This window comes from Vombatus ursinus, unplaced genomic scaffold, assembly GCF_900497805.2.
Source record: "Vombatus ursinus unplaced genomic scaffold, bare-nosed wombat genome assembly UNPS02004573.1, whole genome shotgun sequence".
In the NCBI taxonomy this organism is placed as follows: domain Eukaryota; kingdom Metazoa; phylum Chordata; class Mammalia; order Diprotodontia; family Vombatidae; genus Vombatus; species Vombatus ursinus.
This window is the reverse complement of record NW_020944351.1, coordinates 3,750,116-3,764,002: the sequence shown is the minus strand read 5'-3', so window position 1 is coordinate 3,764,002 and position 13,887 is coordinate 3,750,116. Positions and strand designations below refer to the sequence as shown.

Here is a 13,887-nt window from a genome sequence, read left to right as displayed (position 1 = left end):
TATTGAATCTTGTATCGTTTGTGTGTGTGTGTGTGTGTGTGTGTGTTATATGTGTGTATATTATACGCACACACACACATTTATATACAAAATAAAGTAATATACAAGTGAATCGTCTTCTTGGGTAGGCCGAAAGGCAGTTACAGCTAACTCTGGAGTCACTCTTAGCGCCACATTCCCCTTACTGTAAGGGAGAAGGCTGCATGGCAGAAGGTCCACATGTTGGCCACCAGGCTAAAATTAGCAAGTGCTTGACATTTTAAACCTGAAAGAGTTTGGCATGTGGCATTTGCTGCCACTTCGGATTTGGGTTGGCAAGGCCAGCCAGGCTGATGTGTCTTTCCTTTTAGGCACAGTGCCCACAATTCAAGCAGTTGCCAGGGTTGGTGAGTGGTAGTGCCTGTGGCAGTATCTGAGTCTGTAGACCAACCAGCTAGGCTGTCAACTGGCAAGTAACAGAGAATTAGTATGTGAACAGGTGGGAAATTAATGAAACACTCATTTTAGGGTTAGCAAGTTGTCATTGAAAAAACAGTGGACCTGGGTTCTAGTCTTAGCTTGGTCACTGACTAGCTGTGAGACCTGGAACAAGTCATTTACCCTCGTTTCCTCCTTAATAAAATGAATAGACTGGCTTCTACTCTGACTCTACTATCATTTGTGTGCTTTTTAAAAAGGCCATGCAGAAAGATGTCAAATATAAAGCCCTAAGTACAAGTTCTTCCCATAAATTTCAAGTGTTACTTGTCCTCTGACTCCTTTTTCTGGGGGTGTTGAAAAGCCTTTGATGTTGTTTATAGCTGCAGGTCACTTAAAGTAACAATAACTGTTTGCATAGGCTCAGGTTTCTTTTGGTTTACTCTGATCCTTTTTTCAGTTTGATACTCCTTTTCCCATTTTTCTGGAAGAGGGGAAGTGGCTTTAGCTCCTTTATTCACACCCTATGGAAGTGAGGAAATAATGCTTTAGGACACAGGTCAGCTCCAGATCTTTTAAATGACTCTGGGAGAGAGGACGTAGACTCTAAAATTTGGTCCTGTGACAGCCTCTGTTCTGGATCCTGGGCTGGGAAATTCCCCATCCCTGGTGAACTGGAGATGCTGGGCCAGAGGCTAGAGAACTGCTTCTCAGGGATGTAGAGAGAATTCAGTTTGGGTAGCAGTTGGACTAGGTGAATTACAACATCTATGAAATTCCTTGATTGTCATGTAGTTCCTTATATCCCCAGGTAGACAGTGAAAATTATTTGAGCTTTTTTGATGCCTAGCCATCATCCTTTGATCTTATGCATATGTAAAGTACATTTTATGTTCTAAGAGTCAATTTCCTTCTTGCATGGGTCTCCATTCTCTTTTTAAGTCTGTCTTTGAGCACTCTGTTGTCTCAGCTGTAACAGCTTGAACCAAGAATTAGATAATCATTTAAATGAGGTGGTAAAATGCTCTCTTCATGTGATGATTTACATTTTAATTAATGTGATAAAGTGGGTAAGACTATTGCTTTAAGTTGGTTAATTCCTGTTTCACTTTTTCTTCAGATTTAAATGAACAAATGCTGACCACTATAAAGATCACAGCAAATACAAATTGCTATCAGTACCTGAGAACCAGACATCCATACAAATTCTCTTAAAATGACCTTTTGTAAAGTACAAGTTGGGGGCTGTAGTGGAAGGAAGGCTAGACTAGAATTCTGGAGCTGCCAGGTCTAGTCTAGGCTCTACATCGTGCATCCCCTTTGAGGTTGTCCTTATCTCCATCCAGATGTGCTCATCTGGAAAATGCATTGGTCTACTCTATATGATCTGTGAGATCCCTTCCTGTTCTCTTTGAATTTCATTGAAATGTTTGTCACGAACAATTTTGATTCAAAAGATTGTCAAATAATATTTTCATTCTTATTTTTAAGTATAATTGAATATTGCTAGTATAAAGTTGTTTAAATTCCAGAGAAGCCACTGTGACTTCTTGTGTATGTCAAATGGGCAACATTCACATCCCAGGAATGGAAAGGACCTTGAGCAAATTCCCCTTACCTTCAGTTTAGAGTCACACCTGAAACACCTCTGAAAAGTGATCCTTGAACCTCTTCATTGTGCATGAAGAACTCCAGGGGATTATCTTCCCCAAACTAGTCCTACAGTGGCAACCTGCTCGATCACGGATAGAGCACTGGATTTGGAGTCTAGGGATTAGGGTTTGAATTCCTCTTCAAGTACTTACCCACTGGGTTTCCTCATCTATAAAATTATGCTTAATGTACCCACAGGGTTGGTGTGATGGGGAAAACATTTGGCACACTTGAAGCACTATTATATTAATGAGTTATTGCTTATTAATAATTTACCTCAGTATTAAACTTCAAGGTTAATTAATTATTGCTTATATTTCATTTAAGTACTTTATTCTTAAGCTTGAGTTCTCTTCTTCCTCTTCTTTGTGGAAAGACAAGCTGGGTATTTGTCCGTTATAAAACAACCCTTTATATTTTTGAAGGGGATATGGACAAGGATTGCACAGGCTGAGCAGGCATAGATAGGATGCAGTTTGCATCATTGACGAAAGCATACCCACATCGAGGAGATAACAGAGCCATTGAAGTCTATTTGAAGTCACCCTTAATTTACTTGGGAGAGGAGAAGGCTACCTCTCATCTCCTTTAATCTCTTCTCATTGATATTTTTCCCACAACTGTCTTTACATACTCCTTATCAATTTTGTATTTGAGGGTGCATTTTCAATTTGACCAGGTCATCTTGAATTCTAACCCCGTCTTTCAAGGAGCTGGCCATCTCTTCCCCCCTCCCACCCTGGAAGTTTATGTCATCTCCAAATGTCATTTGAGTATATTTTCTACTTAAGCATCAGGATCATTGGCTAACTTCCCAGCAATCTATAGCCTGTGTCCCTCGATAGTAACTGACTCCCTTGGGCACCCTCCCTCCATTTGTCTAGGAGTCTGGATGATTCTTGTTCATATTAAGTAGTCTGACACAAAAGAGGATCAAAAGCCTTTGCAGACATGGTATGTAGGTAGAAAGAACACTGGGCTTCAACCCAATTTGCAGACCCTGTAGAAGTCCCAGTTACTTCATCTATAAAATGGGAATGATATTTGAAATTCTTCTTCCCAGGTTATTTATGAGGATCAAATGAGGTAATAATATAGACTATGATGAGAACCACTTAGAGGGACTTTAGGAGAAATGGTCAGTGCAAAGGACTGTGAGAGGGGGTAAGGCTAGTATTATCAGCCTACAGAAAAGCATTTAAAACAAGGACAGGACAGAAGGGAAAAAGAGAACTCAGAATGGGCTGCCCAAGAAGGGAGGCTCAGCTCAAAGAGTTTGAATCAGAGGCTGAGTATCCAGAACTGAGGAGGATACTAGGCAGGTGGTTCCTGGGGGCAGAGCCTAGAGGACACTGGTGAAGTTGCTGGATCTTATGAGAGGTAAGTAGTTCTAGCCTGGTAGGAAATTGGCTAGACCTGGCATCCACAGCCAAGAAGAATTCTGTTTCTGCAGCCTCGAGGAGGCTAAAAGAGAGGCCTGGAGTAGAAGTAGGGGAAATAATGAAGGACAGTGACAAGGCTAAAGAAGGAATCTGCTGAGTGGAAGAGTAAAAACCAGTGTGAAGGACTTAACTCATAATGCTGTGCGAGGAGCATAGGATTTGGAGTTAGAAGACTCTAGGCTTGAATCTAAGCTCTCATCCATAGTACTTGTATGACCTTGGGTAAGTCACTTCTTTTCTGGACCTGAGTTTCTTCTTCTGTAAAATGAAGGGGTCAAACTAGATGACCTCTAGAGTCTAAGAACCAAGGTCAGTTTGAAGCCAGCGGATGCATTTAGATACTTGTAACTTGGCTCATCAGTGTTACCAATAGATAGGCCAAGATCTCTCTCTTCTCTAATGGAGATTAGTTACATACATAGGTGAACTCTTAACATGCCGTACTGCAAGTGAGCATGGTAGGAGCAGTGTTGTCCCAGAGAACAGGAAGGCCATGAAATGAGCCTAAGGCGTACAGGAGAATCCAGCTACTCTTTTGTCCCCGAGTCAGCAAGGCAGCATAGCCTGAGATAGATACAGGGTCCTTAATCTTCGAAGAATGATTCATTTGTGTTCAATGAGGAGGAAATTTGTGTAACTAACCCACAGAGGTTGAAGCAAAGATTTTTTTTTTTTCTGGTTGTCACTTACCCAGAGCTGAGCTCCCATGAGTACCCTAGTTAACTTATGTTTTATACCTTGTTCTCAAATTGATTCTAGATACAGTCTTTGAACTTACAGGGCTTTCAAGACCATCCTTTTTCAAATACTGTATAGAGAGAGCGCATTGGCTCATTCAGGCTTTTAGCTAGCTCTGTGTGAATTCCCCCAAGTGATAGCTACTAAGACAGTATACTGACTGGCTTCCACCAATTAACAAATACCTGGAGAAGTACGTGCTCAGCTCCTTAATGTCCACCCGTGCCAATGTCTGCCCTCTTAATAAGCCAAGAACTAGACTCGAATATGGCATGAGGACATTTCAGTGCCAGCAATTATTAAAATGTGAATTTTTCACCTTCCCAGATGACTTAGAATATTAAAATAGGAACTTTCTTTTCTAAAATTTGATAGTTTTGAAAGAAAATGGATAAATTTGGAGAGAGATCTATTGAACTCCAGAAGTCTCTAGAGCATATTGTGTCCACAGACTACAGTTAATATTAAACAGTAAAGCTGAAGCATGGGTTCTATTTTAAGTGATTTGAGTTTTAACATAGAAGTGCTCTTTATTGACTATAAATGTGGCATTCATTTCAGATGAAGTACACAAGGTGCCAGAGAGCCGTGACTCCCTTCGTGTGGTCAGGGGCTTGGTTTTTTTAACCACCTCTGCCCTCCCCACAGCAAACAGAGCTCCACCCCAGCACTGCCTTGACATTCCCACCCTTTCCTGTAATAAGATTGTACACTTCACTGTTGGTGCTTTATGAGGTACCAGAATTTTAAAATAACTTCATTGAAAAGAGATTTTCAGATATTCCATTACAAATTCTCCTGAAACCTAATGATTGCTTTCCTTGTATTCCTGTCAAGGCAATTGGCTTTGGTACAAGGGATGGGGAAAGAGGGAGGGATATGTGTTAGATCTTTATGAAAAATCTGAACTCTGTATGATTGCACACAACTTTCTACTTTGTACTGTGAAGCATTCAGTTGTGTACCTGGTTAGAATTTTTGAATTTGGGAAGACCAATCATATGATTCGGGGCTGGAAAGGACCTTCGAGATCACCTAGTCTAACCTTTTCACTGTAAAGATGAGGAAGAAACCCAGATGCTCCAACTCCAAATCCATTGCTTTTTCCTAATGAGTTGGTCTATTCCATGTAGTATTAAAAAAACAAGTTAAATGTTAACAGTTAGACTACAGTTGATCTCATGAGCTAAATGGTCATAAGTTTTGAAATTGGTTTGCTGCAAGATTTTAAAGCATGTTCAATATAAATACTGTTTTATTTCAAAACACCAACATGTAGGTAGCTAATCTTGTTCCCCCCGCTTGTTCCCCCATATGAAAAAGTCTCCTTCGTTATTGAAGCATGTATGTAAGTCAGTTACTTCCAACTCTAGTGGAACAGCTGGTCTGGTAAGTGCTCTCATACTTTCAAGGCTAAATTTCTTATTTTAAGACCTATTTTGGCTTACTCACCCTATTGAAATTCCTTTTTTAAAAAGTTTCAGTCATGTTTCTTAAACATTGGTCTTTTAACATTGTGAAACAGCTTTTATGTAATTTCCTTTATTTCAAAGATAACTCAAACATTAATTTAACCTTTTTTCTTCCCCAAACCTTTGTGTATTGTGTGTGTGCGTATGCGTGTTTTTGCCCCCTAAGCTTCGAGCTGGTCCATTTGATGAGTTCCAGATAGCTACCATGCTAAAGGAAATTTTGAAAGGTCTAGACTACCTGCACTCAGAAAAGAAAATTCACAGGGACATAAAAGGTGTGCAAAACTTCAGTATGAACTTGATAAAAATTGATGTCTTCTGAGGAAGGTAACTAATGGGAGTTTTACATTTTCCAGCTGCCAACGTCTTGTTGTCAGAGCAAGGAGATGTTAAGCTTGCAGACTTTGGAGTTGCTGGCCAGTTGACAGATACACAGATTAAAAGGAATACCTTTGTAGGAACCCCATTCTGGATGGCTCCTGAAGTTATTCAGCAGTCAGCTTATGACTCAAAAGTAAGACATTACCAGGGTAAAGTGTTTCAGTTGTGATTTTAGTTGTAAGTGGATATATTTGGATGTATCCTCAGTCTCATTGGTATGAGTGATCCTTCCAAACTTTTTCCTGGGAAACTCTTCTTTAGGTCTTGTTATAATTCCTTCATTGAGCTTTCATCCAAGGCACCAGAAGCAGTTTTTTGGTTCTGGAGCCGAGAACCACTGTGGCACTCAGAGTGGCTGCCTGTTATTATTTGAAGAAGGCAGGTTGGGGTGGTACCTTACTGAACTTGGAACCTGGCTTCTAAACTCTACTATATACTGGTTCCTAAGTAGAAATTCACCTTGCAAATATTGAATGTTCATTTGGAGGCCTGAAAAAGTTCTGAAACAATATGCATACATTCCCCTTTTCTCTAATACTGCCACCACCATGATGTATGCCCTCATCACTTCATACCTGGACTATTGCAGTAGCCTGCTGGTGGAGCTGCCTGCCTCAAGTCTCTCCCATTCCAGTCAATCTTCCACTCAGCTTTCAAAGTGATCCCTTAAAGCACAGGTCTAATTGTCATTCCCCCTACTCAGTATACTCCAGTGGCTCTCAATTTTACCTCCAGGATCAAATATAAAATTATTTGGCATTCAAGGCCCTTCATAATCTGCCCCCCTCTTCTAGTTTTCTTGCACATTATCCCTTCCCTCCTCCTTTAAATCCAGTAACAATGGCCTCCTTACTAAGTTCTTTGAACAGGACAGTCCATCTCCCAAATCTAGACATTTTCATTTTCACATTTCATTCTTAGAACATTCTGCTTCCTTCAAGTCCCATCTAAAATCCCACCTTCTATAGGAAACCTTTCCCAATCCCTCTTGATACTAGTGCCTCCTCTTTGTTGATTATTTCCTGTTTAATCTGTCTATAGCATGTTTGTACAGTTATTTGTATTATAAGCTCTTCTAGTGCAGGGGCCTGGTCTTTTGCTTTTCTTTGTATCCCCAGTGCTCAACACAGTGCCTGGCATATTGTAGGTGCTTGATAAATGTTTATTGACTAATAATTGATCCTTGAGGACCGAGACTGGTTTTTGATTTTTTGTCTTTATAGCCCCTGGGACTATAGCATAGTGGGACTAGCTGAGACTAGCATAGTGCCTAGAGTGTAGTAGGTCGTGAATAAAATGTTTATTGAATTGAAAGTACCTCTCCTGAGCATGAGTTCTACCTGGTAACTATCACCTCCAGGTGAAAGGATCAGCTGTTTACCCTGAGCCTTTATCTCTCTGTAGCCTACCTCATACCAGATGAACAGATATACTAGAGGGCAGGGGTGATTCTTCCTCCATTGTTACCAGCTTTTTCTAGACCAAGGCTTCTTAAACTTTTTCCACTCCTGTTTCAGCAGGAGTTGGGGTTGGTGTTGGCATGGCCTGGGGGCATGTGCAATGCAAAGTGCACATGCTTTGTGTTCAGAACTAAGGTTGCAGTGAAGTTGAGAGATGCAACATGGACAAGTGCTGCCAGAAACACCTCACATTCATTACGCCTTTGATTTTTAATTCATTTTTGGTTGTTGCACATTCAGAAACCTTTTACTGTTGCCAAATTTTTTGTGACCCCATATGGGCTCACAACCCACAGTTTAAAATTTGTTTCCTTCCATGAGATAAAAGCACTTGCCCACCTAGGGCTTGAGTAGTTGTACTTTTTTCCAAATTTGATAAATTTTAACTCTGAACGGCCTAAGAAAGTCACTTTGTAATTGATAGATAAGAAGTGGCAGGCACTGTGCTAAGCACTGGAGATACAAATACAGCAAGCAAGATGGTTGGTCCCTGTCTTAAGGAAAAGACAATTGCTAGAAATGCTGGAAGGGGAGTGAGACAGTGTGGAGAGAAGGAAGAGGATTCTAGAGGGAATTGAGGTGAAATATTGCTAGAGTCCTTCCTAAAATGGTAAAAGGGGAGGGAGTTACCAATGAGTAGAACAGGGCCCCAGAGTATATAAATGTGAAATTATGGTTGCCATTTAAGCATTTCAACCTTAAAAAAAGAAAAAAGAAAAAAGAGGTAGAAGAAAGAAGCGATGTATGGTATTCACATAAAATGATTCCCAAAGTTCAGGATGTACTCATTTTAGAGGTGCAAGAAACTGTTGCTTTTTATGCATTTGTTATAATATTTCTTTTTCTTCTCACTTCAGGCTGACATATGGTCCTTAGGAATTACTGCTATTGAATTAGCCAAAGGAGAACCACCTAACTCTGACATGCATCCCATGAGAGTTCTTTTCCTGATTCCAAAAAATAATCCACCAACTCTATTGGGAGATTTTACTAAGCCCTTTAAAGAGTTTACTGATGCATGTTTGAACAAGGATCCATCATTTGTGAGTATCTACTCATTGCTTTTTTAAAAATTTACTTAAGTTCAGAATGGCAAAGGATATACATGTACGAAATGTTGCCTCCTCTGTAAACGCTGAAATTGTCCAGTATTTTCCTACTTGCCTCTCTTAGCTCTGGTTCAGCTTAGTCCAGTCCTGTGTTTCTTTTCTCTGCCCTTGGTTCTCAGCTTCCCCTATTATATACTGACAGTTTCTCCTTCCAGGACAGGGGAAGCTTGGGGAAAAAAAGTACATCTTATGTGATGCTATCACATAAAGTACAATTCTTCCTTATATAAGGAAGGAGTTTAGTCAGCTCAGTTTTCATCCTAAGGAAAAGGAAAGCATGATTTGGGGTTTAATGCCATTTCTATATATGACTAGGATGGACCTCAGACCATCTAGTCTAATCCCTATGGGGGGGAGGAGATGGCTTGCCCTAAGACCATGTGGGTATTGTCAGGTGGGATTTGAACTGGAGCTAGGGAGTGATCTCCTCTGCACCCCCTGAATGGTGTCCACTGGTGGTTTTGAGAATGTATTTCTTTTTCCTGGCATCAAGAAGTCCTAAGTAAAATGTAACTGAGTTTGGGCAACACAACTTGATTACAGTTGTTTTTAAAACAAAGGTGTCTGCTGCTGACTTGTAGAAAGAAGCTGGCCTTACATGTCAGCTACTCTGGGTACCCAAGCCTGGGTATGCTGCTTGAAATTTGAACATGTTACTTACTCATATTGATAAAATGCCAGTTATGTTTTGAGATCACTAGTTCTATGAACAATTAAGCTAATACTCCCCATTCTTTTAAGTCCATAGAATTATCCTTTTCATCATTTTATTGTTTTAAAGCTCAAAGCCTACTTGATAAAGGTGTATGTTTTTTAACTGAGTACTTTGAACTTACTGTATATCTCAACTCAAAAATGTCTTTTAAATGAAATTTTGTTTTTAAACTCCTGAACCAAGCTTTTCTTTGCCACTTTGCAGGTGGGCTCGCTAGTAAAGTGATCTTTGTATGTGCAAAAGCCAACATTTCAAATTGGTACTAAACTAGTAAGCTTCCTTCCTCATCTAGCCTGAACTCCTTCAAATGTAGTGGTAGCTTCTGTGCTGCAAAACTGTTAGTCATCTGCTTCCAGAAACACATGCTTTTCAGCTTAATCATTCAAAGCGTTATCAATAATACAAAGATATACATATTCATGCATCCTTTATTTTTGACTTAGCGTCCGACAGCTAAAGAACTGCTGAAGCACAAATTCATTATTAAAAATGCCAAGAAGACGTCATACCTGACAGAACTGATCGATCGGTTCAAGAGGTGGAAAGCTGAAGGACACAGTGACGACGAATCGGATTCTGATGGCTCTGACTCGTAAGGGTGGCTGCAGTCTGGGAGTGGGGGCCATTTGCTGGATCACTCGGAAAGCCTTCTCAAATCAGAAACAGATGTGGGACACAATGACAGTTGGGCCATTTGTTTATTTAACTGAATCTCTCCTTGTGTCCCCTTGTCTTTGTTATGCAAACAAATGGGAGGAGATCTCTAGGTCATCTCAGAATCAGCCCCTAGAAAGTTACCTGAACCCCACTTTTAAGTTTTGCAAAGCAGACATTTCTGTATATAGCAATACATATGCTAAGTTTATATGTTTATATAAACCATGTCACTTGACCAGACATGATCAATTCAGGATTATTTTCATTAAATTTCTAAATTACTTTTAGAACAGTCTGTGTTTAGCTACACCAAAACAACCTTTTTTTTTTTTCCTTGGCAGAAGGGGCACAAAAGCCATTGAAATTCCTTTATCTAAATCTCTGATTCCTGCAACCATTGTGTTATTCTCAACTTTTTAAAGGATTCCGAAGGTAGTTCCATATAGACCTGGTTAGTTGGAATTTCACTGGGTACTTTGGGGGTGCACTGAAGATTTGGTAAAATGAGATCTATCTGGAATCTTATTTCACTAGCATTGTTTACTGACAGTTATTGGAGAAAGTGTGCTTCTTGACAAGAAAAAAACTAATTGGTGAGGTTTTTTTTCTCATAGGGAATGCAGCAACAAGGAAAATAATTCTCATCCTGAATGGACCTTTACTACTGTTAGGAAGAAACCTGATGCAAAGAAACTACAGAATGGAACAGTATGTAGATGGTCTTTCAATTATGATGACCACAAGTTGTTTGAGCTCAGTGGCAGCACGTGGTGCGCTGCAGTTTTTGAGGGCTTGTGGGCTCAGTTTGGGGAGGATGGTTTCTGGGAATGTGGGTGCATCAGGAGCCTCAAAATGAGAGATCTTACTACCCCAGGCAGAGGAGGGTTTAGGGAAGTGGCAATAAGATAAAATCCTTAAACAAATGATTCTTTTGCCTGTTGTGTTTTGTCTGTTTTGCTTATGTTAAAGGAACAAGACCTTGCCAAAACACTGAGCTGCTTGTCTACAATAATCACACCTGTATTTGCTGAAGTAAGTACTGTTCCATTATCTCTGGTGCTCTGTCTTTTCAAGACTGTTTTTAAATCTGATAGCATCATTGGTCTCTGCTTTAGTTGAAAGAGCAAGACACAAGTAATGCGAGCAGAACAAAAGCAATTGAAGAGCTTGAGAAAAGTATGACAGTGGCAGAAACTGCCTGTCCAGGAATTACCGATAAGATGGTGAAGAAATTAATTGAGAAGTTTCAGAAGTAAGTTTTCTGGGTCATCCCTTTCCTGCTTCACTCATGTTGGTGGGGTAAATCTTCTAGGCTTGGCCATCTCGGCATTGCCTTCAAGTCATTCTTGAGAAGCTCCTTGTCTTCTCTCTCCAGTTTGTTTCCTTGGCTTCCCATCTTAAGTGTGAGCTTTGTGCATTGTTAACATTAGACTTATTGGTCACAAAGATACAGTCACAATTTCTTCCCCAACCAGGAAATTATTTTTAGCTAGCATTTTAGAAACATTGTGACTGTCTCCAGAACTGAAGCTCTAATCAGGAACAGGGGGTATGAATTGAGATTGAGACTGTTACAATTTGGCCTGAAGATAGCTAGCTAGCACTGCCTTCCATAGAAATGGTGTTGTGACTGCTTATATCCTGTGAATTCACAATACATGAAAGGAGGGGACAAAGCTCTAGACAGTTGCCTCATAGCTATAATATTTTCCAGGTGAAAAATAGAAGGAGCATTTAAACTTTTTATTTCATAAAAAGTTATGATACAAGCAATTTTAAAATCTCTTCTCCCCCCCCCCACTTGGAGTATCAGATTCCAGTTTTATCAAGAAAACATGGAAAACCATTTTCCCCCCTTGACAATTTGCAAATAAGTTACTTGAACATTGATTTCTGCCACCCATGAGATTAAAAAAGAGTTTCAGCAGTTTGTTGAATCAGTTAATTGGTAATACAGATTAGAATTTTTTGATCCTGTTTTTTTTTTTAATTTATAGGTTTTCCGTTAATGACTCATCCTAAGAAACTTCCCATTATTGACTTCAGTTACATCCAGCTCCATTGCAATCCACCCAGATGACTTCAAGCTTGGCAGTGCTTACTTAGCTCATGAGCCCCCATGTGCCTTTTGGATCTTCGCAGCATACTGATGGTGAAGGATTTGGAAGAACCTACTCAACTATTTTGTGAGGGCGTATATGGTTTTATATTTTCAGGAGATGATTTTGTAAAGAAGTTTTAATATCATAGTCTCATCTATGTTTATTCTGGTAAATGTTGAGCTCTAGTTTGGCTTTTAGGCATCATAATTATTTTTAATAGGATGCACAAGTTAGCATGTTTTTTGCTCTTTGGTTAACTGTACACTGCTGAAACATACAGGTCTGTCACAGCAATCATAAGTGCAACTTTTGTCAGTCATCCTCAAGAAGCTTCAAAACCAGCTCTTTTCTCTCTCCTCCCCGCCCCCCAGAAACAACCATTTTAACTGTCTTGGCAGGGAGACTGCTCCAGGTAGTACTCACCTGCATCAAACAAGAGTTTAGAGCACCAGGAAAGTCAAAGCGTGAGAGTGTGCACTACCGATTCTGCTTTTGGACCAGGACAAACAACTATTCCATGATTCCCTCCATTTGAGAGCAATAATCTAGTGAAGTAGTTTGCAGCTGATCTATGTAGCGACATCAACATCGCCTTTTGTAGAACAGGCTTTTTTCAAGTCATAGTTAAGTCTTACCATGGTTAGAAACTTAGAGCAATACAGTTAGCTAGGGAAGGCTTTTGGCAATAATGTTCAAATTGTAGGCTGGTCGACCTTGTTGAGTTCACTATGCTAGGGTTTGGGGGAGCTTGAAGAGGCTGAACATCACATAACTAATACCTCCTCCTCTGCAGCAGCAGGGGGTATGAGCAGAAATCCCACCAGCATTTGTGTGTATTTGTGTGTGTGTGTGTGTGTGTATGGGGGTTAAGTTGGCTTGTGAAATGTTTGTTTTCCTAGTATGTCCATAAGCATCATTTGTTCATTTCCGAAAGGGTATTTTGAATATGTATTTCCTGTTAGTATGCAGATAACTGAGTTAGAGGTATTCTTTCCCAAATGTAGTCTACAGTGGAGTAGAGTAATATTTTTTCCCTCATAAAAAGTAGGTAAGATGATACGATTGCTTTTTCATTCTATTTATGGTACTTATGGATCCAGTATGTATATTATGCTGAAATTCAGTACTCGTGGGATTGTTGATGTACATTTATTTTTTATAAAGGTTCTGTGTTTATTGTATCATTTGGATCTGCACAATCTTGTTTTTGCACAAAAGTCTTGTAAAGAACCTGCATATTCTATCTGCCAAATATGAGAAAAAGGAAGTTGTAGGCAGACATGATCTGGAGAGTCAGAAAGTGCAGTGTTCTTCTGTATACCAAGGATAAGTTCTTTTCAATGGTGCCTACAGTGTAAAAAAATTTACTTTTTTTCATTCCTTGTTTTCGTGTTAAAGAAATGGTTCTGTTGAAATTTTCACCTGCTGTGTAACTGAAACTCAATTACTTACAATTTATATCTATAAAAGTCTGGAGGTCATTTTTGAAAAAACAAGAGTGTTCTGGATTAAAATATTTTTGTATAAGCAACACGTCATAAACACAGTTATCTGAAGCTTTACAAAGTTCAAATAGTAATGTGCATTATCAGTGTAGTTAATGAAGTCTAACTATTTAAAGCGTATGTTCACCCTGTTGGGGAGGTTACAAAAATAAATATTTTAATTCTGTAAACTTCCGTGACTAGTACTGTTCATGTTTGTGGGGGGAAATGGTTACCTGTCTCTCCTTGGAGTCTCT

The 13,887-nt window shown here is 39.6% G+C and overlaps 1 protein-coding gene across 3 annotated transcripts in view; it reads left to right on the top strand.

Annotated features, from left to right (window-relative positions):
- STK26 (serine/threonine kinase 26) overlaps positions 1-13,821 on the top strand; it is an 89,161-nt gene extending 75,340 nt beyond the window's left edge. For all 3 annotated transcript variants that reach the window (XM_027837735.1, XM_027837714.1, XM_027837725.1), the window contains 8 exons: positions 5,889-5,997; positions 6,079-6,236; positions 8,421-8,606; positions 9,831-9,979; positions 10,659-10,752; positions 11,014-11,076; positions 11,160-11,296; positions 12,042-13,821. In XM_027837735.1, the coding sequence (XP_027693536.1) occupies positions 5,889-5,997; positions 6,079-6,236; positions 8,421-8,606; positions 9,831-9,979; positions 10,659-10,752; positions 11,014-11,076; positions 11,160-11,296; positions 12,042-12,066 (921 nt within the window). In that variant the 3' untranslated portion in view covers positions 12,067-13,821. The remainder of the gene's footprint in view (positions 1-5,888; positions 5,998-6,078; positions 6,237-8,420; positions 8,607-9,830; positions 9,980-10,658; positions 10,753-11,013; positions 11,077-11,159; positions 11,297-12,041) is intronic.
- Positions 13,822-13,887: the final 66 nt, after the last annotated feature.